The sequence below is a fragment of the Callithrix jacchus genome, chromosome 22 (assembly GCF_049354715.1).
Source record: "Callithrix jacchus isolate 240 chromosome 22, calJac240_pri, whole genome shotgun sequence".
NCBI classification, from domain to species: domain Eukaryota; kingdom Metazoa; phylum Chordata; class Mammalia; order Primates; family Cebidae; genus Callithrix; species Callithrix jacchus.
Window position 1 is genome coordinate 1,213,608 of NC_133523.1, and position 25,974 is coordinate 1,239,581.

Below are 25,974 nucleotides of genomic sequence, written 5' to 3' on the forward strand. Positions count from 1 at the left end.
ACAGGGGAAGCGACTCCCAGGAGGGCCCCGGAGAGGCCAAAGCCCCAGAAGTCTGGACTTCAGCGGGGCGGCTCCAAAACTCTGCCCGGGCCCCCGCCGGGAGGGAGGCCGGAGCTGGCGGAGCCCGACGTGGGACGTGTGCAGCGGGGTTGGTGAGGCCGCGGGCAGTGCTGGAACCGGGCAGGTGGGAGGGCCAGGGACGCGGGGCCAGGCGGGCCGCGTGGAGCGCGTGGAGCGCGTGGAGGCGCCGGAGGCAGGGTGCGTCCCCGCCCCTCGGAGACCCGAGACCCGCTGAGGCCGGCGCTGGGCGCGCAGAACGGGGGTCGCTGGGGCAGGACCCGGGGGAGGCGGCAGCCCCGCGCGCGCGGATGAGCCTGACACGGGGTGGGCCGGGGCCGGGGCGGGCGGAGGCTGGAGACCCCCGCCCAGTCCCCGCGCGGCCGGGGCACGGCGGGAGGGGGCGCCCGCGGCCCTCCCGGCGCTCGGGCGGGACAAAGGCCGGAGCCCGGGCCCCTCCCCGGCGGCTGCGGCGGCGGCGGCGGCCCGCGCTCCGAGAGCCCGCGCGGCCGGGTCCCGCGCCCGGGCGACCCCGGCGCCCCGCCCCGCCGCCGCCTGACTTCTCGGCGCCCGAGGTCGCGCGCGCGGAGGCGGGGGCGGCCGGGGATCTCCAAGCGCCGCCGCGCCCTCCTCCCGCCCGCCCTCCGCCCGCCCGCTCGGCGGCGGCGGAGGAGGCGGAGACGGCTGGCAGGCGGCGGCCCGGAGAGCGAGCGCGGCGGCCGGACCGGGGCCATGGCGCCCGCGCAGCGCCCGCTGCTGCCGCTGTTGCTGCTGCTGCTGCCGCTGCCGCCGCCGCCGCCCTTCGCGCGCGCCGAGGACGCCGCCCGCGCCAACTCGGACCGCTACGCCGTCTACTGGAACCGCAGCAACCCCAGGTGAGCGCGGCCGCGCGCGGGGGACGCCCGGGAACCCCCGACGCCCCCCACGCCGCGCCCGGCCTCGCGCCCCCGAGGTCCGGGCACCCCCCGCGCGCACCGCCGCGGGGATGCGGGCCCGCCCGGTTCCCGCGGGAGCCCCCCCCAGGGAGTTCCGGCCCCCCGGAGTTTGGGGGACTCGCCGTTTCCGCGCCTGTCTGCCCCGGGGCACCCCACTCCCCTGCGGACTTGGGGGACGTGCGCCCCACATCCCCCAGAGTGCCGACGTCTCCTGGAGTTTGGGGAACCCCTCTTACACCCTCTGATGCCGGGCAACCCCTGAGTTGCCCGCCGGGACTCGGGGGGTTCCCCAATCCACGCGCCTCTCTGGGGAGTCCCCTTGGTGTCTCATTTGGTGGGGATCCCCGGGGACCTTGGCACTGTGGTGGGGACTGTGGCCCTCGGGGCGAGGGATCTGTGGGTGCGTCCTGCCCGCAGGTCCCCAGATGAACTTGGGGAAGTTGGAGTGTCCCTCCCTCGGGACCCAGCATCTGCTTCACTCCAGGGTGCCAAGGGCCCAGCTCTGAAAGGAGACTGAGGGGCCGGGGAGCTGGGAGTCAGCCCCGGGAGGCGCAGTGGGATGGAGTGCTCTCCCATCCTCTTGGTGCTGACCGGGAAACTGAGGTGCAGAGGGGATGAGGGGCCGGCTCAAGGTCATGCGAGGAGGGGAGTCAGGGCGGGACCCAGGTGGCCTGGTGCCCTGCCTGCCACGCCCGGCCAGGATGCCCCACCGGCCTGCCACAGACCCCCAGGTTTTGAGCCAGGTCCGGGCCAGGCACAGTGTCGGGGACAGGCGAAGCCCCCGTTGGTCAGGGCGAGAAAAGTTTGCTGGGGCCTGGCCATGGCCTGGACATTGCCAGAACTCTGGGAGCCATCCCGGGGTCTCCAAGGCTGCTGCTTGCCTGGGGGTCCCGTGGGAGCTTTTCAGGTCCTGGGGCTCAGGACTCAGTCGGCCCAGCACTCAGGGTGTCTTGGTCTCCCCAAGGCGGGCAGAGCTGCACGTGGGGGTCCGAGGTGGCCTGCTTGCTCCTCTGCCACTGGTCACTTTCTCTCCATTTCCAGCCGCTTCTTCTGCCGACCCTGCCGCTCTTTGGAGCCCGACATCCCTCCTTGTCCCCGCTGTCTCCTGCTGTCCCCAGTCCCCGGGAGGAAAGTTGCATGAAGGGGCCTCTTTGAGGCAGGCTCGGGGACAAGGGCGGCCCGTGTTCCGCCTTGGGGGTGGGGAGCAGGCACAGGCCCACCCCCACCAGGATTGACTGCCTCGGGGTCGGGCCCCTGGGGGCTGAGGGCAGGGACCCCCGGCTGCTGGGGGACGGCTGGCCCACCTCAGAGCCGGTCCCCACACCACCCGCTGTGCTGGTCACATGTGGGTTTGATTAAGGCTGTCGCTGGCCCTTAGGGGAGCCCAGCGGGCAGCGCTTCCCCGGCCCAAGTTTTTGGTTTCAGCTGCGGAATCTCCATCCCCAGCGTGGCCTGTCCTTTGTTCTGGCAAACGCCAAACACAGGAGGACCCGGGAGCCGGGGAGGAAGGGGGTCACCAGGGCCGTCCTGCTGCCCCACCTGCCACTGGGCTGTGGGCTGCCGGCAGGACCCCCAGCCAGGGGAAGGAAGTGGCCTCCCCAGCGCCTGGCCACCTCCTGTTGCTCTGGGTCTGACCTGACAGCCCAGCTCAGACCACTGCCTGAGGAGACGTCCTTACCGGTCTGCAGAGCGGGCCTGGGCAGCACGAGCTTCGTCCTCCTTTCTCTCCTGCCTGGGGTGTCCAGGGTTGCTGGGGACCAAGCCGACACCCAGCAGTGTGGCCCAGCGCTGGGTCAGCACCTTGCCTGGGAAGCCGGGATCGGCCAGAATCCTGGCTCCATCGCCGACATGGGGACCTCTGCAGCCCTCAGATCTGGTGTCCGGGCACCTGCTCAGGACCTGTGCCTAGGTGGCAGGGGTGGCAGGCATGGCAGGGGGTGACGCTGGGCCTCCGTATCCAAGGGGACCCCGTGGAGGGGACGTCGGCCTGTGGAGAGGAGCGGCGTCGGCCGGCAGGCCTAAGGCATGAGGCTGGGCTGACTGGGGAGGGATGGTGGGGTTGGGCAGATGTGTAGGAAAGTCGGGGACCCTGAGTCTTTGAGAGGGGTACGCAGAAAGGCACTGGGAGACGGGGCTGGGGGAGGGGGCCTCCGGGGGCAGACAGCAGCATTGGCACCATGGGACCGCGAGCTCGATGGGACCCGCAGGTCTGGACAGCGCCACAGCATGGCCGGCCGCCCCTTCTGCCCCCCGGCCTGGCACCTGTGCCCAGCTATGACCATGTGGTCTGTCTGCAAATCACACCCTCCCTCTTGTGAGATGCGTTGCCTGCACCCGCAGCGGAAGTCGCCCAGGGGGCCCGGCACCCACCTCCCTGGGCCGCTATAAGGTGGGGCCCCGTTGGGTGGTCTGGCCAGCCAGCCCCACCACCCCCACTGCTGACTGCACAGCGTCTGTCCGACCTAGCCCCAATCTGGGCACCCCTGAGCTGGCCGCTGGGCATCTCTGGGCCTGTCTCCAGCTGGGCCACATTGGGATGGGGCATCTGGGGCTTGGACCTGGCCTGGCTGCCCTCATCTGGCCTGGCCACGGCACTGCCTGAACATTTCCACGGCTCCTTGTGTGTGTTCGCGTGGGGGGCGCAGGTGCGCCCTGGAGTCGCATCCACGTGGCTGCGTGTGGCTGGCGTGTTCTCATGCATGGCACACACATGTCCTGGGAGGTGCCTGTCTGTATGTGGGGTGCACACACGTGTCTGTGTGGCAGAAGGCTGCGTGAACCTACAGGGCACAGCTCTGGTGCATTTGCACACGTCAGTTCTGTGACTGCATGTGACGTGCGGGTGTGTGTGTGAGTGTGCCCGTGCACGGAGCATCTGCAGTGTCCGAGACCCTGTGCCCGTCTGCATGTACCATGCATGCATTTTGTCTGTGCGTGGAACGCAGGCGAGTGTGTGTGTCTGTGTGGGGTGCGTGTAAGCGTGTCTGCCTGGGGCAGCTCTGGCCTTCCTAGGGCCTGCAATATGGGCGCAGTGGTGGCCCCAGCACCATGCGCACCGGCGACTCCACTGCTGGCCCTCCCTCTCCTCCTTCCCTGGGGACGGGACCAGGGCCTGTGTGCAGACAGCCATCGAGCCTCAGAATGGGGTGGATGCAGGGCCTGTGTGCAGACAGCCATCGAGCCTCAGAATGGGGTGGGTGCAGGGACTGGGGTCCCCGGGAGTCTCCATCTTCTGATTGAAAATCTGCAGCCCATGTTGACCTGGGCTGGGGCACTGGGTGGGCAGGTACCCACCCTGGGCATCTCTGGGCTTTGGCCACCCTCCTGGGGTTCCCCACGGACCCTCGGGTATGGGCAGCAGCTGGGCTCCCTTCAAACACCAGATGGAAAATGGCGACCTACGTAGGGGCCTGGTCCCGAGGGAGGAGCCGTCCCCCGGCAGAGGACAGAGGTGAATGGGTGTCCCGCTCCCCGTGGCTCCGAGGAGTCCCTCGGTCTCTGGGGGACCAGCTTTGAAGGGGGCGATGCCGTGTTTTGCTGCATGAGGGTTTTTTGTTTTCTGTGAGAGAAGCTGGTGCGCTTGGCTGGGGGATTTCAGGCCGTGGGGTGCCTGGACTTGGACTCAGGGGTCTGGGAGGCCTGGGCGTGATATCGGGCCGGTGGCTTGGCAGCCTGGAGTCCCCAGGCCTGCTCCGTGGAGTGGGGGTGACTGGGAGCCCGGCAGGGGGGTGCAGCTCAGCCGAGGATGGGTAAAGGCCCGAGGGTGGTCCCAGGGGTTTAGTATCCTCTCTCCACGGGGGGATCGGAGGCAGCTCCTGTGGTGGAGGATGTTCCCGCCCGAGGCGCCGGGGTCTCTGTCTCACGGTCTCTCCGGGTCTCTGTCTAACCGCGTCTCTGGGCGTCCTGGGTGCGATGGGCGGCCCAGGCCTTCTGCCTCCACCGAGGACCTCCCTGGGATGCTCAGTCTGCAATGAGGGACGGGGGCTCCATGGCGGGGTCCATGAGAGCAGTGGGCTTTGACCTCTCCCCGTGTCCGGGCTGCCGTCTCCGCAGGTCGGCAGGGGACCGGCCCTACGTGGGTCCCTCGGGGTCCCAGCAGAGGCAGCGGGTCATGCATTCATGGGGGTTTGGGTGGCAGCGTTTGTGTGGAGCTGGTGGTTTCCTTGTCATATGTGAGGGTCCTGCTCCGGTGGCCATATGTTCCCGGGGACTCGGCTTCTCTCCTCCTCGGGAACCAAGATGCCGCCATCCTCGCCCCACGGTCCTGTGTGTGGAAATGGCCTCTTTTGCTGATGGGTCCCCAGGGAGAGCTGGGCTTTGTCCCCTGCTCAGGGAAGGGCTGAGCTGCTCCTGTCCCTGTGCCCACCGTGCTGCCGCCCCAGACACTAGCCCGGGAGACCGAGGAGGAGCAGACGCACCGGCGGAGTTTTTGAACCTCAAGCAGCCGTTTGAACTCTGTGGCTGAGCTGGCCCTGGTCGGGGGCTCATGCCATGCCTGATCCTGGAATGGGCTGTCGTGGGGTCTGGCTGGGAGACTCAGCAGCGGCCCCCCCAGCTCTGTTTCCCCCTCACCCCCCTCCTTGTGGGTCAGGGGCCCCCACTTCACAGACAGCAGCCGAGGGCCTGAGAGATGGTAACTCCCCCAAGGCCACCTGGAAATCGGGCACAGTCCAGGGTGTCCACACCTGGGGCTGGCCTTGGGGGAGCCAGGCACAGCCCTGGGAGGGGTGGGACGGTGGGTAGCCAATGCCAGCTGGGCCCGCTGCACTCTGTACCCAGAATACTCTGTCCCCACACCCACAGTGTTGGAGGCCCATGTGGGGCCGATTTTGCCCAGCCCATCTTTCCCTCCGCTTGCTTATTTCCTCTTTTGCTTCATTTCTAGGGCCCTACCTCAGTTTACCCTCCTGCACCACAAGGCCATATTTGTCCTTTCTCAGGCGGACCCTGCACCATCCTGGGGACTAATTTCCCTTCGGGCCCCACCCAGGTCCTGGGCAGGAGGAAAAGCGCCAGCCCTCAGTCAGGGGAGACGTCTCTTCGTGCCCTGGAGGAGCCAGGTGTGGGTGCTGGGGTGGGTGCTGTCATCCCAGCGGGTCTTAGTTGGGGCGGCCTCAGGACCCAGGCTGCTCGCTTATCTGGCCGGCCTGGGCCTCCCCGGGAGTCTCTCGACCCTGGAAGAGAGATGGGGACGGGTGTGGGCACCCACCTGCCCACCCACAGGGCCCTGGCTGCCAGCCACACCACTGCCTCAGTTTCCATTCATAGAAGGCCGCCCAGCCCACCCCCACCCCAGGTTTGGGTGAGATTCCTAATTGGTGGCTTAGCTATTAGCATCTAATGAGTTGACAATTGCCGGATTGGAGCTAATTAGCTCCAGGCCGCCTGCTGGAAGGGGCGACAGCCTCAGAGGCCAGTGAGCAAGAGGGGAGCTCCGCTGGGTGAGGCTTGGCCTGGGGCCTGGAGGGCTGCCTGGAGGTGTGGACTTTGGCTCCTCTTGGCAGGTTGAGCAAGCTTGGGGGGGAGGGGGAAGGTGTGGCCCGCCAGAGGGAACCTGGAGGAGTAAAAGCTGCCACTGCTCTGTCTGGGAAAAATCCCAAATCAGTCATTAACCCCTTAGTGAGAATTTCAATCTCTCTCTGCGGCTCCCAGGGAGGATTTGCATATCGAGGCCTCGTCACTCGCGGAGGAAGTGAAGGCTTTGTCTGCCTCTCCCCAGGCACGGTTTTGGGGTGGGGGCCCCTTCCCCCCAGCAGGCGCCACCCTGAACAGGGCCAAGGCGCCCGCCACGGCTCACCCGCCAACTTGGAACAGGGAATGCCAACACAGCACGGCTGCCGCTATTTTAGAGACGCAAAGGGAAATGGCCCCACTTCGGCAGCCAGAGCTGGGGACGGGGGTTCCCCTGGGACCTGCCTCTCACACGCACCTGGGGGCTGCTCCCCACAACTCCAGCACCCCGATGTCCTTGCCTCTTGACCTTTTTAATTCACTCATTCAGGCAAGAAACAGATACCAAGTGCCACCGTCTGCAGGGGCCATGCAGGGTCCTGGGGAAGGGACAGAGGCGGTCAACCTCAGAATCGGATTTTCAGACAGCAAACCCTGTAGAGGAATGGATGAGGTCTGCGGCGGGGCACAGGGAACAGCATTGCAGGCAGTGGGAACAGCACATGCAAAGGGCATGGGTGGGAACAGGGGCAGCCGGGAGGCTGGCGTGGCCCGAAGGGAAGCATCTTGGGTGAAGGAGGACAAGGAGGTGGAGCGGACGGACCTCACAGGCCTGGAGGGGTGTGGATTTTATTCTGAGGATCAGGAGCGGATGGAGGGGTTTGAGCCACTGCAGACGCGTTACAGGGTCTGATTTGCATTCAGAAGAGCGAGCTTGGGATTTGGGGAGGCTGGGCCCTGCTGGACCCTCGTGGAAGCCTGGAGAGGCCTGGGCACCCGGCTGCTCAGCCCACACAGAAGCCTCGGTCTCTGATGTTTTACCGAAGGCAAAATGGGAGGAGAGAACACGGTGGTGTCACACTCAGGGGAAGGAGGGAGGCACCAACCAGGGACCAACAGGCTGGAGTTGGAGGCACAGGGCTGGTGCCGCGGGCCCACCTTTCGAGGCCGCTCTGTCTCCAGAAGCATCCTGCTAGGAGCCAGGTGCCCGTTTTTGGGGGGCTGAATGTGGTTCCCTAGGCATCATGGCCAGGACAGGAAGAGAAACTGAGGCCAGAGGGTGGCGGGCAGCCCAGGCCTCCCTGTGGTTCCCCCACGGAGGCCTCCCTTGCGGGGTGGCCTGGGTGTGGGCAGTCCCAGGTGGGAGCTGGGCCTTGGCGGCCATCGACGGCCTGATCAATGGGCTTTCGCTCAGGCTGGGCAGGAACGAAAATGACTTTTCAAAAAGGCTGGAGCCGTTTCTGCATCGATCGTGCCCAAGGGGCCATCGGGTCAATGAGACGCCTGTGCCCGGCAGCCAATGGGGCAGCCCGAGGGGTGGGCTGAGGCCACGCTCGTCCCTGTCTGAGCCTGTCTGAGGGCTGCCCCCGTATGTGTGTGGACACGCCCCGAGTATCCAACAGCTGGGAGACCCATCTGGGCTCAAATCCAGACCCAAGCCCAGTACTGCAAGGCTTGAGGCCCCAGACGGGCCCCTGCCTCTCAAGCCTGGCGCCTGAGGGAGATTCCCCTGCCACACGTCCTCCCACCGCCCTCTGTGCTGGGCTCACGGGGGTGATGGAGGAGGCTGGGTGAGCTCTCTGTCCCTGGATGGATGCAGACAGGTAGGGAAAGGTGACTTCCCCACCTCCGACTCCTGCCTTGGAATTCTTTGCTCTGGACTGGGTGCGGTGGCTCGCGCCTGTAATCCCAGCACTTTCGGAGGCTGAGGCGGGCGGATCACCTGAGGTCAGGAGTTTGAGACCGGCCTGGCAAACGTGGTGAAACCCCGTCTCTACTAAAATACAAAATTGGCTGGGCATGGTGGTGATCCCAGCTACTCGGGAGGCTGAGGCAGGAGAATTGCTTGAACCTGGGAGGCGGAGGTTGCGGTGAGCCAAGATCGTGCCTTTGCACTCCAGCCTGGGTAACAAGAGTGAAATTTGGTTTCAAAAAAAGAAAAAAGAAATTCTTTGTTCTGGAGATCTTCATGTCGGATTTCCCAGTTGGGAAACTGAGGCACAAGGGAGCAGGCCTGCCTTCTCACCCCTGGAGACCCGGAACCCTCGGCCCTGCCTGGCGCAGCATCTCGGGGTGGCAGGGGCTGCGCTGTTGCCATCTGATAATCACGTCGCCCTCTCGAGAGCTGCTGTGCCAATTAGTGCACCCAGCATGGGGCTCCAGTGGGCTCCCCTCTGCAGGCCGGGGTGGTGACAACTGTGCCCAGCTCAGAGGGAGTGCCAGGGCCAGGATTGGAGTAGCCTGCGTCCCACATGCTGCCAACTCTGGTAGGGCCTCAGTTTCCCAGCCTGTGCAGGGAGGGAGGAGGCAGGAGCGGTGTGGGGGACCCCCATCCCTCCCTGCTCAGATCTTTTATGTGCTAATAACCCCTTTCAGGGGCCCCATGGTGCCCTGCTTGACCGGGCCGCCAGTTACATGACAGGGACCCTGGGGACCACAGCCCGGAGATCTAAGGGCTCCTGCCACCATCGCCCGAGGCAGTGAGGGAAGGGGAGCCTCTGGTCTCTCCCTCAGCTGACCTCTATCCTCACAGAGACCGGGTCAGGGGGGCTCCCTGGAGGAAGGGGCCTGTGGGCTTCATCTTTGACCTCAGGGCAAACGCCTGGAGGCAGGGTTAGGGAGCTGAGGTGTCAGGAGTGCAGGCACCCAGGAGGGAGGCCAGAAGGCTGCCGGATTCTGGCGCTTGGGAGGTTTCAGGGTTCCGGATTCGAGGAGGTGGCCTGGGGCTCACAGGGTCACACAGGACGGCAGGGATGGAGCTGGGCATGGAACCCAGGATGCCTTTGAGCTGGGCAGCGGGTGGAACTCTGGAGGGCTGAGAGGGGAAGGTGGAGGCATTCTTCTTACCGAGCCCCGTTCTCTTTGGGGAAACTGAGGCCAGGGTAGGGGCAGAGTTTGCCCCAGAGCGAGCTGGAACACCCTGCCTCTGTCCCCCATGCTGCCCTGGTCCTTCTCAATAGGCGAGAGTGCATTAGGAAAAGCAGGCGTAGGGGCTGCCTGGAGGAGGTGGTACAGATGTGAAGCATGTTAGGTAGATGTGAAGTTTCTGGAGAGGGAATTCCGGAGTCAGGAACCCCCCACGGGCCCTTTGCATACAGAGGTCCAGATGTCACCCGCCTGGACACCCACCTTGCACAAGGCACAAGGTGGGGGCAGTGCCAGACAAGAGGCTGTGGGCTCTCAACCTTGGGGTCTGCCATGAGCTGGGTGTGCATCTCCACCTGCTGACCGGAGTCCCCATTTGGGGCCCCAGCCAAGTCCACCTCGAGAACTGACGCCTCCCCCAATCCCCAGCCTGACTTCCCTGTGCACCTGTCCCCTGACCCTGTCCCCCGTCCCCCTGTCCGCTGATCCTGTCCCTCCCCACACACCCTGACCCGTCGTCCCCTGTCCCCCTGTCCGCTGACCCCGGCCCTCCCCACACACCCTGACCCGTCCCCCGTCCCCCTGTCCCCTGACCCCGGCCCTCCCCACACACCCTGACCCGTCGTCCCCCGTCCCCCTGTCCCCTGACCCCGGCCCTCCCCACACACCCTGACCCGTCGTCCCCCGTCCCCCTGTCCCCTGACCCCGGCCCTCCCCACACACCCTGACCCGTCGTCCCCCGTCCCCCTGTCCCCTGACCCCGGCCCTCCCCACACACCCTGACCCGTCGTCCCCCGTCCCCCTGTCCCCTGACCCCGGCCCTCCCCACACACCCTGACCCGTCGTCCCCCGTCCCCCTGTCCCCTGATCCCCGGCCCTCCCCACACACCCTGACCCGTCGTCCCCGGTCCCCCTGTCCCCTGATCCCGGCCCTCCCCACACACCCTGACCCGTCGTCCCCCGTCCCCCTGTCCCCTGATCCCGGCCCTCCCCACACACCCTGACCCGTCGTCCCCGGTCCCCCTGTCCCCTGATCCCGGCCCTCCCCACACACCCTGACCCGTCGTCCCCCGTCCCCCTGTCCCCTGACCCCGGCCCTCCCCACACACCCTGACCCGTCGTCCCCCGTCCCCCTGTCCCCTAACCCCGGCCCTCCCCACACACCCTGACCCGTCGTCCCCCGTCCCCCTGTCCCCTGATCCCCGGCCCTCCCCACACACCCTGACCCTGTCCCCCGTCCCCCTGTCCCCTGATCCCCGGCCCTCCCCACACACCCTGACCCGTCGTCCCCGGTCCCCCTGTGCCCTGATCCCGGCCCTCCCCACACACCCTGACCCGTCCCCCGTCCCCCTGTCCCCTGATCCCGGCCCTCCCCACACACCCTGACCCGTTCCCCGTTCCCAGCGCTGACCGCTGGCCGCCCCGTGCCCGCAGGTTCCACGCAGGCGCGGGGGACGACGGCGGGGGCTACACGGTGGAGGTGAGCATCAACGACTACCTGGACATCTACTGCCCGCACTACGGGGCGCCGCTGCCGCCGGCCGAGCGCATGGAGCACTACGTGCTGTACATGGTCAACGGCGAGGGCCACGCCTCCTGCGACCACCGCCAGCGCGGCTTCAAGCGCTGGGAGTGCAACCGTCCCGCCGCCCCCGGGGGCCCGCTCAAGTTCTCGGAGAAGTTCCAGCTCTTCACGCCCTTCTCCCTGGGCTTCGAGTTCCGGCCGGGCCACGAGTACTACTACATCTGTGAGTGGGGTCGGGCGGGAGGGGCAGGGGTGGGGCCGGGAGTGGGCGGGGCCGTGGGCGGGGCAGGGGTGGGGCCGGGAGTGGGCGGGGAAGGGGTGGGGCCGGGAGTGGGCGGGGAAGGGGTGGGACCGGTAGTGGGCGGGGCAGGGGTGGGGCTGGGAGCGGGCGGGGCCGTGGAGTAGGAAGGGGCGGCTGGGGCATTGAGTGGGCGGGGCCTCTGAGTAGGGCCTGTGTGGGCGGGGCCTCGGGTGTGGGCGGGGCCGCGGAGTAGGACAGGGGCGGTTGGGGCATTGAGTCGGGGGGGTCTCTGAGTGGGGCCGGGCGCGTGGGTGGGGCCGCGGAGTAGGAAAGGGCGGCCGGGCATTGAGTGGGCGGGGCCTCTGAGTGGGGCTGGGGTCTGGGCGGGGCAGCGGAGTAGGACAGGGGCGGCCTGGTCAGAGGGGGCGGGGCCTCTGAGTGGGGCTGGGGTTGTGGGCGGGGCCGCGGAGTAGGACGGGGTGGCTGGGGCATTGAGAGGGCGGGGCTTCGGTTGCGACCGGGAAGTGGGCGGGGTCACGGGGTGGGGCAGGGGTGGGTGGGGCGCGGTGTGGGCGGAGCATCGGGGCTACACCATTGAGTGGGCGGGGCAGCGGAGTAGGGCAGGGTTGGGCGGGGTGCAGAGTGGGTCGGGGGCAGCGCTGGCCACCATACACCTAGGTGTCAAGTGCAAAATGAACCCACCATCCTCGCAGCAAGCCAAGGCGGCCAGGACTGTACTCGTCCCTCGGTGCAGTTGGGGAAACTGAGGCTCAGAGGGAGGCTGAGGCTGCACCATTGTGACCTCGGGCCTCCAGGTCAGACCACTTGGTGGCTGGGCCAGTAGACCTCCCTCAGTCTCCTGACACCAAGACCAGGGTGCCCGCGCCCCAGCACATTGAGAAGGGAAACTTGGGCAGCCAGGGCCCAGCAGGGGAGGGGAGTGAGGTGGAAGCCACAGCTAGACTGGGTGCTGGGCCTTACCCCTGCAATCCCAGCACTTTGGGAGGCCGAGGAACCAGGATCACTTGAGACTAGGAGTTTGAAACCAGCCTGGACAGCATAAGGAGACCATATCTCTATAAAAACATAAAAACGGCCTGGCGAGGGGCTCACGCCTATAATCCCAGCACTTTGGGTGGATCACGAGGTCAGGAGATCGAGACCATCCTGGTCAACATGGTGAAACTCCGTCTCTACTAAAAATACAGAAAATTAGCTGGGCATGGTGGCGCGTGCCTGTAATCCCAGCTACTCGGGAGGCTGAGGCAGGAGAATTGCCTGAACCCAGGAGGCGGAGGTTGCAGTGAGCCGAGATCGCACCATTGCACTCCAGCCTGGGTAACAAGAGCGAAACTCCGTCTAAAAAAGAAAACGATGAGCCAGGTCTGTGGTCCCAGCTTTTCAGGGGAGCTGAGGTGGGAGGGCTGCTTGTAGTCCATGGACTCTGCTCAGTCCACTGCACTCTAGCCTGGGCGGCAGAGCAAGCCTCTAAAAGAAGAAAAATTCACATCGTGAGGGCAGAGCCCCTGCAGTACCAGCCACACCCGGACTGGGTAAGGGTCTACAGGTCCTCCTGCACCCACCCCCCCATCTCCCTGGGGCCCTTGCCAGGCTGAGACTCTGAGGACGATGGGGTCTTCATCTGAAGGTTAGGTATCGGCAGCCTTGGGGACATTCACATCTGTGGGGCCCCATGGTGGCCTGGGCTGGGTGGGCCAGGCTGACGGACGCTGCCTGGTTCCTGCTGCTCATCAGGGGGTCCCAAGCTGGCCTTTTTCTCCCTATCAAAGGCCAACGGCAGGTGGGGAATGCAGCAGTGCCAGCTGGAGTTCCTGTCCCTCTTGGCCATGGTGTCTGTCATGTTGGCAGGGAATGTGGGGTCCAGGCACTGCCCACCCGAGATGGGGATGAGCTTGTCACACTCGTGACTTCCACTGTGGCGCTGAGGCTGAGGGATCCCTGTGGCATGGGGACTCCGGTTTCTCAGCATCTCAGGGCCCGAGGTATGGGGATTGGGGTGGGGAATCTAGAGTCTGTGCCCCTCGGCTGCAGGGGGGCCTGTGCCTGGACAGCCACCTCCTGCTGTGTGAAATGACGCTTTCCAAGGCCCCATTGCCTCCTTTCTCTGCTGTACTTGGATTTTTCCCTTTAATTCAGGGAAGAATTGGGTGGGGGAGGGGAGGAAGGTGTTTGAATCAAGACCCCATAATATAAGAAAAATTAGATTTTTCTTTCTGAGACGGCAGTTTCATAAAGATAATTATTGTAATCATTCATCCTATCTCTGTGACGAATGTTATTTTTATTATATGCTTTTAATCTTCATCTTCCAGTGTGAGGGGCTTCTAGGGGGCGGGCAGAGGTGGCGGCCACAAGAGCCAGGCCGGTGGGGGCCCTGGGCTCCACAGGGACAGCAAGAGCACATCCATGTGTGCGCGAATGTGGGCCCTGTTTAATTGTCCATGCATGGGCACAGCCCAGCGTCCCTGGCTTCAGACGTTCTTCTCCCCTTCTCCTGACACTGCCCCCACCACACTCCAGGACGCTTCTGTGGGCCCAGGAGCAGAGGCAGTGATGCTGGAATTTTGGGCCAGATGGAAATAATCTTTCCAGGCCTGATGAGGTGGCTCACACCTGTAATCCCAGCACTTTGGGAGGCTGAGGCCGGCGGATCACCTGGGGTCAGGAGTTCAAGACCAGCCTGGCCAACATGGTGAAACCCCGTCTCTACTAAAAATACAAAAATTAGCTGGGCACGGTGGCGCACGCCTGTAATCCCAGCTATTGGGGAGGCTGAGGCAGGAGAAGCTCTTTAACCCAGGAGGCAGAGGTTGCAGTGACCCGAGATCGTGCCACTGTACTCTAGCCTGGGCGAAAGAGCAAAGTTCCGTCACATGCAAAACAAAAAGGAAAGAGGAAAAACAACAAAAAAACTCCTTCCCAGAGACTCTGCTGTGGTGCCAGGTGAAGCCCGGAGAGAAAGGGAGTGACTGGTCTGTGGGCACTCAGACAGCAGGGATTTGAACCCAGGTCAATCATTTATAAGTCACCTCTTTGCTGATCAGTTGAAAACCAACATATTTTTATTCATTTTCCGAGCTCACCTTGTGCTGCCCTCAGGTGAGGCAGAGCAGAACAAAAACACAGACACCCCTAGGCTCTGGGGTCTGGATTGGGCAGAGGGAGAGGTAGGGGGAATGTCCAGGAGACTGCTGGGAAATGGGGGCATTGCGTCTGGGGCTTTGATGTACCATTAGGAGTTTTATGGGTGGCTTTCCACCTGGGGTCACAGTTGATTCACCAAGGTGGGGAAGGGCGTACAGCTCCAGGAGGTCGCAGGTACCAAGAGCCACTTTCCCACTCATCCCATCCCCTCTCTTTTAGCTGCCACGCCTCCCAATGCTGTGGACCGGCCCTGCCTGCGACTGAAGGTGTATGTGCGGCCAACCAGTGAGTGTTCAGGGGGACCGGCAGGATCCTGGCCCCCACTCCTGTGTCCTAAACCCACAGGACCAGTGAGTGCTCAGGGGGACGGGCAGGATCCCGGCTCCCACCCCTGTGTCCTAAACCCACAGGACCAGTGAGTGTTCAGAAGAGCTGCGACAGGGCGCCTTGAGTTGCCCCATCTTGCCCTGCCCTGCCCCGGCCTCAGTTTCCCCATCTTACAAACATGTTAGACCATTGAGAGTGAAGGTTGGCTGAACGCAGTGGCTTACACCTGGTATCCCAGCACCCTGGGAGGCTGAGGTGGGAGAATCGCTCGAGCCCAGGAGGCTGAGACTGCAGTGAGCCAAGATGGAGCCACTGCACTCCAGCCTGGGTGACAGAGTAAGATTCCATCTCTAAAACACAAAACAGGCCGGGTGCGGTGGCTCACGCCTGTAATCCCAGCACTTTGGGAGGCCGAGGCGGGTGGATCATAAGATCAAGAGATCGAGACCATCCTGGCCAACATGGTGAAACCCCGTCTCTACTAAAAATACAAAAATTAGCTGGGCATGGTGGCGCGTGCCTGTAATCCCAGCTACTCGGGAGGCTGAGGCAGGAGAATTGCCTGAACCCAGGAGGCGGAGGTTGCCGTGAGCTGAGATTGTGCCACTGCACTCCAGCCTGGCGCCTGGTGACAAAGTCAAAAGAGTGAAGGTCAAATTCCACAGCCAGGTCCCCACTTGAGGCCATGTGCCTTTGCCCGGAGAGTGGGCATCGGGGGTACCACCAGAAGGGAGGGAGGGCCTGCCCAGTGGGGTGCTGAGCCCATTGTGCAGATGTGCACCCTGAGGCCGGGCGGCATGTGGGGAGCCAAGTGGGGTCCGGGCTGCCGCTGACCGAGCTGTCTCTGCCACCCGCAGATGAGACCCTGTACGAGGCTCCTGAGCCCATCTTCACCAGCAATAACTCCTGTGGCAGCCTGGGCGGCTGCCGCCTCTTCCTCAGCACCGTCCCTGTGCTCTGGACCCTCCTGGGCTCCTAGTCCCAGCCCCGCAGGACGCCGGCCCTGCTAGACGGCCCCTCCTGGACCGCCTGACTTCGGTCCTCCGGACTGGCCCTGTGGCCCCTGCCTCCGAGACCAAATAGAGACGCTGCTTCTCCCTCGACTGGTGCTGCCCCCTCCGGGCAGGGGCCGGCCACCCGCCCCAGGACCAGCCCTCAGGGAGGGGACGGCCGAGAGCCCCCCGAGGCCCAGGGGCTGGGGTGTTGCTGGAGCCCCGGGCCAAGCCATCTCTTCTGGGACTACGGACAACCCGGGAACCTCTTGGCGATTTTTTTTTTTTTTAAGTGTATTTTTCATGGTTGGATCAAAAACACTTGAGTTTTTAATTTAAATTATTCCCTGCCATTCAGGGGGGCGGGGTCCCTGTGCCCCAGCCTGGGGGAGGGGAACTCAGAACTTGGAACACGGGGTCAGGGACACAGCTGCTCCTCTCTGCTCTGCACCCCACTTTTGGGGCTCTGGCTGCAGCCCACCATGGAGGCCCCAGTTGCTCCAGGTTGGGTGAGTCTGAGCCGGAAGGGGTGCATGGTGAGTGCCCCTGATTGTTGGGGGGACCTCACACCCCATCGCCCACCCCTGTCCTGCTGGTAATTTCCTCCCAGTCACTGTTTTACCCCGGCGCCCCTCAGAATCACAGCCCCCCGCGTCTTAGAAACCACTTTTCGCGGAGTCAAACGCCCCCCTTCCCATCCCCCCCACCTCACACGGTCCTCCCTGAGGCCTGAGACCTTCTATTCCTGTAAATAGAGCCAGCGAGTGCATACTGTGATCTGATTTTTCATGTATTCCTGAGGACGGACTGGAACGTTTGCTTCCTCAGCCCTTCATAGGGGGTCTTTTATTTTGGTGGGGGGGTGGGCTGGACTTTTAGAGTAGAAACTGCACTTTGCAATAAGCTCGTTTCGTCTGTGAGAGCCCCTCCCTCGACTCTGTGACCTGATAATGTTTCTAAGAAAAAGAGAAAAGGACAAAAGGGAGGAAGCCACTACCAAAAACAGCAAAAATCAACCCCTCCCCGAAGACACTTTAATGAAGGAAGCAACGCATTTATACGGATTTCATATTTTCCCCGCCTTTCCTGACTCTGTGTTTTATATATATTATATATAAATATATATTGTGTACGGCCGCCAGCCGGCGGCTCCAGGCACGCCTGGTGGTGGGGGTGGGCGGAGGGCTTTTGTAGGGGTCGGCGGGGCGGGCCGCGTTGCCAGGCCTGGAGCTGGCGACCGGGCCTCCCCTCTTCCCGTCACAATCAACTTTGGATTCTGTATTTTTTTATAATAAAATGAGTGTAAACCTCAGATGTGCGTGTCTGTATCTGGGGTCCTTGCCCCCACGTGAAGGAGAGTTTTGAATTCCTAACTTGCAGGAGGTTCAGGCCTCTGATTCCAGCACTTTGGGAGGCTGAGGCCGGCGGATCGCTTGAGGTCAGGAGTTTGAAACCAGCCTGGCCAACATGGTGAAACCCCGTCTCTACTAAAAATATTTTTTAAAAAAGGCCGGGCGCGGTGGCTCACGCCTGTAATCGCAGCACTTTGGGAGGCCGAGGCGGGTGGATCACGAGGTCAAGAGATCGAGACCATCCTGGTCCACATGGTGAAACCCCATCTCTACTACTACTACTAATAATAATAATTAAAAAGCCAGGTGAGGCTCATGCCTGTCATCCCAGCTACTCAAGATGCTGAGGCAGGAGAATCGCTTGAACCCGGGAGGTGCAGGTTGCAGTGAGCTGAGCTTGTGCCTTTGCAGTCCAGTCTGGGTGACAGAAAGAGACTGTGTCTCGAAAAAGAAGAAAAAGAAATAGCTGGGCATGGTGGTGCATGACTGTAGATGCAGCTACCTGGGAGGCTGAGGTGAGAGGATGGCTGGAGCCTGGGAGGTGGAGGCCGCAGGGAGCTGTGATCACGCCGCGGCACTCCAGCCTGGGCAACAAAACAAGACCCTGTCTCAGATCATAGTAATAATACTACTAATAATTTAGAGGTGGGTCTGTGGGCTACCAGGGAGAGGGGTGTGGCTTTGGGGTCAGACCTTGGAAGGAGCCTTTTGTGGGGCCTGGATCCTTCATAGCCACCCGTGGGCCTCTAGTTCCCTCCCTGGGAAGTAGGAATGGCCCAGCTAGAGCTGGGAGGGGCGGCTGGGAAGATGGAGGGAGGAGACAGGGCTTGTGTGTGGCTGGCTCCAGAGATGCCACCGGCTGAGCACGGTGGAATCCCGGGCCTCAGGATTTAATCGAATCTTCTGAAACCTCCACTGGCGAGCTCTGCCTTCGAGTGTGACTCAGTTTCCCCACCTGCCCCCAGGCCAGGGCAGGGGCTCTGTCATCTTCTAACCTCTTCACCTTGCAAAAGGCACATCTGTAAGTTCTGGGGTCCCAGGGGCCGTCATGCCAGGCCTGCCCCGATTGAAGAAACTGAGGCACAGAAAGGCGGGGGGGTGACCCGGCCCAGGGGATTGAGGTCTTTGCATCTGGACGATGGCTGCCTGCGTCCCACCCGTGGTGTCGACGGCGTCTCCAGCACAATTAGCCAAGCGGGAGCGTTCCCAGCTAATTAATGCAGCTGTGCTGGACCTGGTGACAGGGGCCGCCTCCTAATGAGGCAGGCCAGGCACAAAGACCCCTGTGTATGCCCCGGCCCGCCCCTGCCCAGCGCCGGGTGGATGCATGGAGGCACAGAGGGCCGGTCGGCCACCGCGCTGAGCACCGTGGGGGAGGCCCCATCATGCCCCCCTCCACCACAGAGGACCCCGAGGCTCGGAGAGGGGTGAGGGTCCCCCCAGCCCACTCACCCCGAGACGCCCAACACAAACATTGCAAGGTGACCACAGGGACGGAGGGGACCGGGGCAGAATGAAATCAGGGATGACGGGAGGCGTCCCAGTGGCTGACTGACGCTCCGACAGAAACACAATAGTGCCCATCCATTTTAAGTGCAATTGCGTGGATTTTAGTGCATTCAGAGACTCGTGCAGCCATCAGCTCGGTCTGATGCCAGAACATTCCATCAGCCCAAAAGGAAGCCTCGTCCCCATCAGCCATCACTCCTCATCCCCTCCCCAGCCCCCCCTCGCACCGACGCCTCCCCTCCTGTCTCTGTGGTTGGGTCTGTCCTGGACATTTCATAGAAACAGGGTCGCTCGTTGTGTGGCATTTTGTATCTGGCGTCTCTCACTGAGCATGACGTCCACAAGGTGCATCCACGCTGTGGCCTGTGTCTGAGCCTTGTTCCTTTTCACGGCTGAGTCGTGTTCCGGTGCGTGGAGGGACCACGCTGTGTTTGTCTGGTCATCTGTCCGTGTGCTCAGGTAGCCTCCACTTTTTAGCTATTAGGGCAATTTTTTTTTTTTTTTTTTTGAGATGGAGTTTCGCTCTTGTTACCCAGGCTGGAGTGCAATGGCGTGATCTCGGCTCACCGCAACCTCCGCCTCCCGGGTTCAGGCGATTCTCCTGCCTCAGCCTCCCGAGTAGCTGGGATTACAGGCACGCGCCACCACGCCCAGCTAATTTTTTGTATTTTTAGTAGAGACGGGGTTTCACCATGTTGACCAGGATGGTCTCGATCTCTTGACCTCGTGATCCACCCTCCTCGGCCTCCCAAAGTGCTGGGATTACAGGCGTGAGCCACTGCGTTCAGCCCTTAGCTATTATGACAATTAAGAAATATATCATTTATTATTATTGTTTTTTGTAGAGGTGGGGTCTTGCTATATTGTCTGGCCGGTCTCAAACTCTTGGGCTCAAGCGACCCTCCCGCCCTGGCCTCCCGGAGTGCGATTTTGCTGGCGTGGTAGCTCAGCCCTGAAATCTCTACATTTTCAGAGACTATCTCAAAAAAAACAACGTAAAAGCCACGGTTCTTGAGATTACAGAAGTGAACCACCACTCCCAGCCATGACACTTTTTTTAGATTTATTTTTTAACTGTGTAATATTTATGTATTTATTTATTAGAGCTGGGGTCTCACTCTGTCGCCCAGGCTGGAGCACACTGGTGCCATCACGGCTCACTGAAGCCTCTGGCTCCTGGGCTCAAGTGATTTGCCTCCTGCAGCCTCCAAGTAGCTGGCACCACTGGGCACATGGTAACAATCTTCTTGTTTTTGAAACAAAGTTTCAATGCAGAAGGTGACTTTGTTTTTTGGACAATCTTCTTATTTTTGAAACAAAGTTTCAATGCAGAAGGTGACTTTGTTTTTTGGACAATCTTCTTATTTTTGAAACAAAGTTTCAATGCAGAAGGTGACTTTGTTTTTTGGACAATCTTATTTTTGAAACAAAGTTTCAATGCAGAAGGTGACTTTGTTTTTTGTTTATTGTTTTTGTTTTTTTTTATTTTTTGAGACGGAAGTTTCGCTCTTGTTACCCAGGCCGGAGTGCAATGGCGCAATCTCGGCTCACCGCAACCTCCGCCTCCTGGGTTCAGGCAATTCTCCTGCCTCAGCCTCCCGAGTAGCCGGGATTACAGGCACGCGCCACCATGCCCAGCTAATTTTTGTATTTTTAGTAGAGACGGGGTTTCACCATGTTGACCAGGATGGTCTCGATCTCTTGACCTCGTGATCCACCTGCCTCGGCCTCCGAAAGTGCTGGGAATACGGGTGTGAGCCCCGACGCCCAGCCTGAAAGGTGACTTTGTGTAGATACAGGGAGAATGGCTGAGCTGCTTTCTCCGGGCCTTTGCATGTGCTGTTGCCAGCCTGGTGAGCCTCTATTGCACGCTGCGGCCCTTTCTGACCCAGCTCAGATGTGGCGTGAGCGTCTGGCCAAGCGGCAGTCTGCTGTGGTGCCCTTTGTGAGTCTTTCCTTGCCAGACGCCTCCCCAGGCTGTGGCCCCCAAGGGCAGGGGCCGCTCTGTCCTGGTCATCACCGGAACCAGCACTGACCCAGAGCAGAGAGTCTCCTGGGACCGTGTCACCGGCCACACACAGACGCAAGTGCACGCGTAGCCCTGCGCACGCACCTGCAGGCCTGACACAGGCATTTTGGGCCCGAGCCTCTCAGGAACTTGCGTCTGTTCCAGGGGCTGTGCTGGGATGTCCCTGCTGGGTGTGGGGGCTCCCTGGGCAATCCAATGACCCCTGGGCCCCAACCCCAGCCCCAGCGAGACCCAACGCCGCCTCCCGCCAGCCCTGGAAATGCCATTGGTATTCCCGGCCCGTGCGCAGCCTTTTCCGCCCCAGGGTTCCCGAGGGAAGTCATCTCCCTCCCGCCGGCCGTTACTGCCGCCTCGGTGCCGCCTCGGGCAGGGGGTGGGAGGAGGCTGGTGGGGGAAAGGAGGCCTGAGGCGCCCAAAACCCTGCGTGCAGCTAGGGGTGGAGCCATGCCAGGCCCCCACCTCCGTAGTTCCCCAGGGCAGGACTGTGTCTCCCCCACAGACCTTGGCCAGCTGGGTTTGGAGGACATAGCCCCCAGCCCTCACCACTGAACCTCGGTGTCCCTGTCTAACACCTGCATTTGAGGGAAAAACCCATTGGTCCCCACCCTCTGGTCAGGAGTTCAAGACCAGCCTGACCAACATGGAGAAACCCCGTCTCTACTGGTGAGCCTCTATTGCACGCTGCGGCCCCCTCCGACTAAGCTCGGACGTCGCCTGAGCTGAGTGCAATGGTGCGATCTCAGCTCACCGCAGCCTCCGCCTCCTGGGTTCAGGCCATTCTCCTGCCTCAGCCTCCCGAGTAGCTGGGATTACAGGTGCCCACCACCATACCTGGCTAACTTTTTGTAATTTTAGTAGAGACGGGGTTTCCTTGTATTAACCAGGATGGTCTCCACCTCCCGACCTCAGGTGATCCACCCACCTCAGCCTCCCAAAGGGCTGGGATTCCAGGAGTGAGCCACCGTGCCCGGCCTCTCCCCACCTCTTTGTGGGGTCTTCCTGCAGCCCTGGCTCCTCAGAGAGGCCTCCCGACTCCTGATGTAAGCCTGCACCCAACCTTTTTCCTTGCTTTTTCTTCTTTTCTTTTCAGCATTTATTTTATGTATGTATATATTTATTTATTTTGAGATAGAGTCTCACTCTCTTGCCCAGGCTGGAGTGCAATGGCACAATCTTGGCTCACTGCAACCTCTGAGCCCCCTGCCGGGTTCAAGTAATTCTTGGGTCTCAGCCTCCCGAGTAGCTGGGACTACAGATGCCCGCCACCACACCCGGCTAATTTTTTGTATTTTCAGTAGAGATGGGGTTTTACTGTGTTACCTCCACCTCCCGACCTCAGGTGATCCGCCCACCTCAGCCTCCCAAAGTGCTGGGATAACAGGGGTGAGCCACCGTGCCTGGCCCACCCAGCCTTTATTGAGGGTGGGGTGGGGGGTGGTCAGGGGCCTAAGTGACGGGCATCCTCAGGGTTGGGCCAAGGAGGTGGGTGGGGTAGCCACGGGAGGCTTTGGGGCGGGACCGGAGGCTGGGAATGAGGTGTGGACTTGGTGGGGGGTGCTGTGGGGCCTGAGGCTGCCTGGGAGGCATCCAGAAGCTCCAGGCCCTTCTTTTTGAGACGGGGTCTTGCTCTGTTGTCCAGGCTGGAATGCAGTGGTGTGATCCTGGCTCACTGCAGCCTTCACTTCAAGCGATCCTCCTGCCTCAGCCTCCCAAGTGGCTAGGACCACAGGTGTGCACCACCGTACCTGACTAATTTTTGATTATTTGTCGAGCTGGGGTCTTGCTGTTATTGCCCAGGCTGGTCTCAAACTCCTGGGCTCAAGTGATCCTCCTGCCTCAGCCTCCTAAAATGCTGGGATCACAGGCATGGGCGCCTGGCAAGCTCGGGGCCCTCCTTCCTGCAGGGTCGCCTGGTGGAGCAGAAACCGCAGCCAGCGACGCCCCGTTCATCTGTCCCTGCACATTCTGGGGCTTGGACGGTGGCTTCTGAGTCCAGAACTGCAGGGTCATCTGCTCTGCGCTCGAGGCTGGAACGTCTCAGACCAGATCCCTCCCTCCACAGGCTGAGAGAGGGAGAGACCCTGGCCAGGCCTCCCAGGGGCCTGCCCACCCGGCAGCTCCTGACTCCCCCACCTCATGATCCGGAAATGAAGGGCTTCCGCCCAGGAATGGTCGGTGCGTCCTAATGAACGAAGGTTTCGGGGGGAGGGGTGCTGAGCCACAGGAGACACTCTTCCCAGGGCGGAGGGGGAAACTGAGGCGGCTTCCAGGCTCCACGGGTCACTGGTGTGAACCAACGTGAGCCCCGCCAGCTCTGGAGTTGTATCTGGAGCAGCCCAGGGAGAACGAGGCTGGGGACTCTTCCTTCTGAGGGTCATTAGGGACAGCCCCCCAGGAACCATCCCCGGAACTCCACCAGGCTGTGTCCTCCCCAGCTGGCCTCTCCCCCAGCTTCCACCTCCCTGCCAGGGTTTGGGGCTTACAGCTCCGCCCTGGGTTCAAGTACTGCCTCCCAGCAGAGGCTGTGGGGTGTCCCTTCTGGGTCTGGGGTCCACAATGCCTGTCTGTCTCCCAAGCATGAGAGAAGCTTCTAGAGACAATCTATGAGCATCTTTCAACAGCGTTCCCCGTCCCTGTGTCTCCCCAGCTCACTCTCCGAAGGGAGTGTGGATGGCAGGAGACAGGAGGGAGGCGTGGGGCGAGTTTATCACTCACTGGGCTCTCTCTGCCCCCACCTGGCTGCCCCCTGGGGCTTCTGTGACTTTTTTTTTTTTTTGAGGCCAGGGTGTCCCTCTGTTGCCCAGGCTGAAGTGCAATGGTGCGATCATGGCCACCGCAGCCTCGACCTCCCAGCCTCTAGCAATCCTCCCATCTCAGCCTCCAAGTAGCTGGGACCACAGGCATGCAGCACCATGCTGGCTAACTTTTTTTTTTTTTTTTTGAGATGGAGTTTCGCTCTTGTTACCCAGGCCGGAGTGCAATGGCGCGATCTCGGCTCACCGCAACCTCCGCCTCCTGGGTTCAGGCAATTCTCCTGCCTCAGCCTCCTGAGTAGCTGGGATTACAGGCACGCACCACCATGCCCAGCTAACTTTTTGTATTTGTAGTAGAGACGGGGTTTCACGATGTTGACTGGGATGGTCTCGATCTGCTGACCTCGTGATCCACCCGCCTCGGCCTCCCAGAGTGCTGGGATGACAGACTTGAGCCACCGCGCCTGGCCTAACTTTTTAATTTTTGTAGAGACGAGGTCTCTCTGTGTTGCCCAGACTGGTCTTGAACTCCTGGCCTCAGGCGATTCTCCCACCTCAGCCTCCTGAGTAGCTGAGACTACACGTATGAGCCGCCACACATGGCTAATTCTTTGTATTTATTTATTTATTTTTGTGAAGATGTGTTTCTTCATGTTGCCCAGGCTGGCCTCCAACTCCTGAGCTCAAGCGATCCTCCCGCCTCGGCCTCCCAAAGTGCCGGGATTACAGGCGTGAGTCACCACACCCAGTCTGAGCAGCGAAGGAAGATGAGGCTGGAGAACAAGGGTGCCCAGACCCTGGGTCCCGCAGCAAGGACCCCATCAGCATCCAGTGGATGGTGGAGGGGAGGCGGCCTGACCACTCCGGACTCCAGCCAGTCGCCCGAGCCTGGCTGAGGAAGAGCTGGGGGCGCCTGGGTGGGCAGTCTCAGCGCCGTTCAGTGCTCGTGGTCCCCTAAGCATCAAAAACCAGAGCCTGTTATGATCTTGCGACGAGGAGGGGCCCAGCCCCTCGCAGGAACCGCCGTCAGCCCCCTCCGCCCACCCACCAGGCTCTGCAGTTACCGTTTGCGATAACCACTCCCCTCTCAGCCCACGTGTTAATGACGGTGGCATCATCCATCAAGCCTGCGGCTGCGGCTTTAGAAGCTCTGTGGCCAGGAGGGGAAACTGAGGCAGAGAGGTTCACCTGGGCCCCTGCGTGAGGCCACAGCTGCAGAAGTCAGATAAGCCCAGGTTCCGGCGCTCCCTCTGCCACCCGCCATTTATGAGGACTGTTCCCTGAGCCTCAGTTTGCTCATCTGGAAAATGGGCTACGGTGACACGGGGTGGGGTCTCAGATCCCGGGGGCTCTTCTTCGTTTTGTTGTGTTTTGTTTTGAGATGGAGTCTCTCTCTGTCGCCCAGGCTGGAGCGCAATGGCACGGTCTCAGCTCACTGCAACCTCCGCCTCCTGGATTCCATTGATTCCCCTGCCTCAGCCTCCCGAGTAGTGGGGCATACAGGTGCCCACCACCACGGCTGGCTAATTTTTGTATTTTTAGTAGAAAGCGCGTTTCACCATGTTGGCCAGGCTGGTCTCTAACTCCTGACCTTGTGATCCTCCCGCCTCGACCTCCCAAAGTGCTGCGATTACAGGCATGAGCCACCGCACCTGGCCTCCTGGGGGTTCTTGATGAACAGAATCAGCAGTCCCCATGGAGATAGGGCCTTTGTAGCCCGATGATGGCGGATCCCGCCCCCCGCCCAACCTTCCCTGTGAGCCCACTGTCCAGAGCAATGCCAGCAAACCCTCAGTGGACGTTTGTTGAATGACTGAATGACTGTGTTGTACAGGGACTGAGTCAAGTGCTCTTTTTGTCAACTGGGCAAGACTGGAGGCCAAAGCCTCATTCTCCATCGTTCACTCCTCCAGGAAGGCCTGGGGGGCAGGGGTGGTGGTGGGGAATGGGCTGTGGCGGGTGGGGGGGGGCAGCAGGGGAACCGCGGGAGTCAGCTGTGCTGGCTGGCAGATCTTTAAATTAAAATACATATATACACCAGATAAATAAACCCGGCGCACATCCTGGTGACAGGCGGAATTAAGTTGCCCAGTTGGGGAGCGGGCTCGGAGGCTGGGGATGGAAGCGGATGGGGCCGAATTACCAAGGGCTGGCGTGCACCCCATAAATATTCCCGAGCCCCCTGGCCAGGTTGGGCGTCCAGGATCTGGCCCAGCTTATACAGAGACCAGCAGCCCATGGGTGCCCTGGGAGCGTCAGTGTCTCTGTCTGGAACAAGGAGACCACGGCCCCCCTCCCAGCGCAGAGACTGCCCTTGACAGTGGACATGCGGCGGACCTGGTTCAAATCCCGGCTGAGCCCTCGAGGGCTGGGAGCAGCCTCCGTCAGGTCGGGTACCAGGGAGACCCCGTCCTGGCACACAGGGAGGCCCCCATGGGGCCTGCACAGCTGCGGGGTCCTCCCTGGCCCCTTCCCTCCAAACGAAGCCCAGGGGAGAGGGGGCGGACGGGGTGGGGGGAGTTTTCAATTACGGAGCAGCTAATCTCCCAGTGAG

The 25,974-nt window shown here is 61.9% G+C and overlaps 1 protein-coding gene and 1 long non-coding RNA gene across 2 annotated transcripts; both read left to right on the top strand.

The window, feature by feature from the left end:
* The first annotated feature begins 724 nt into the window (after positions 1-724).
* Positions 725-17,089, top strand: EFNA2 (ephrin A2). The gene is made up of 4 exons (XM_035285267.3): positions 725-932; positions 10,962-11,275; positions 14,678-14,743; positions 15,643-17,089. Exons 1-4 carry the CDS (start codon positions 790-792, stop codon positions 15,762-15,764), a joined length of 645 nt encoding a protein of 214 aa, XP_035141158.3. The 5' UTR covers positions 725-789; the 3' UTR covers positions 15,765-17,089.
* A 1,341-nt stretch (positions 17,090-18,430) lies between these two features.
* LOC118150301 (uncharacterized) lies at positions 18,431-25,470 on the top strand. The gene is made up of 2 exons (XR_013531213.1): positions 18,431-18,610; positions 24,060-25,470. It is a non-coding gene; the product is annotated as an uncharacterized LOC118150301 (long non-coding RNA).
* Positions 25,471-25,974: the final 504 nt, after the last annotated feature.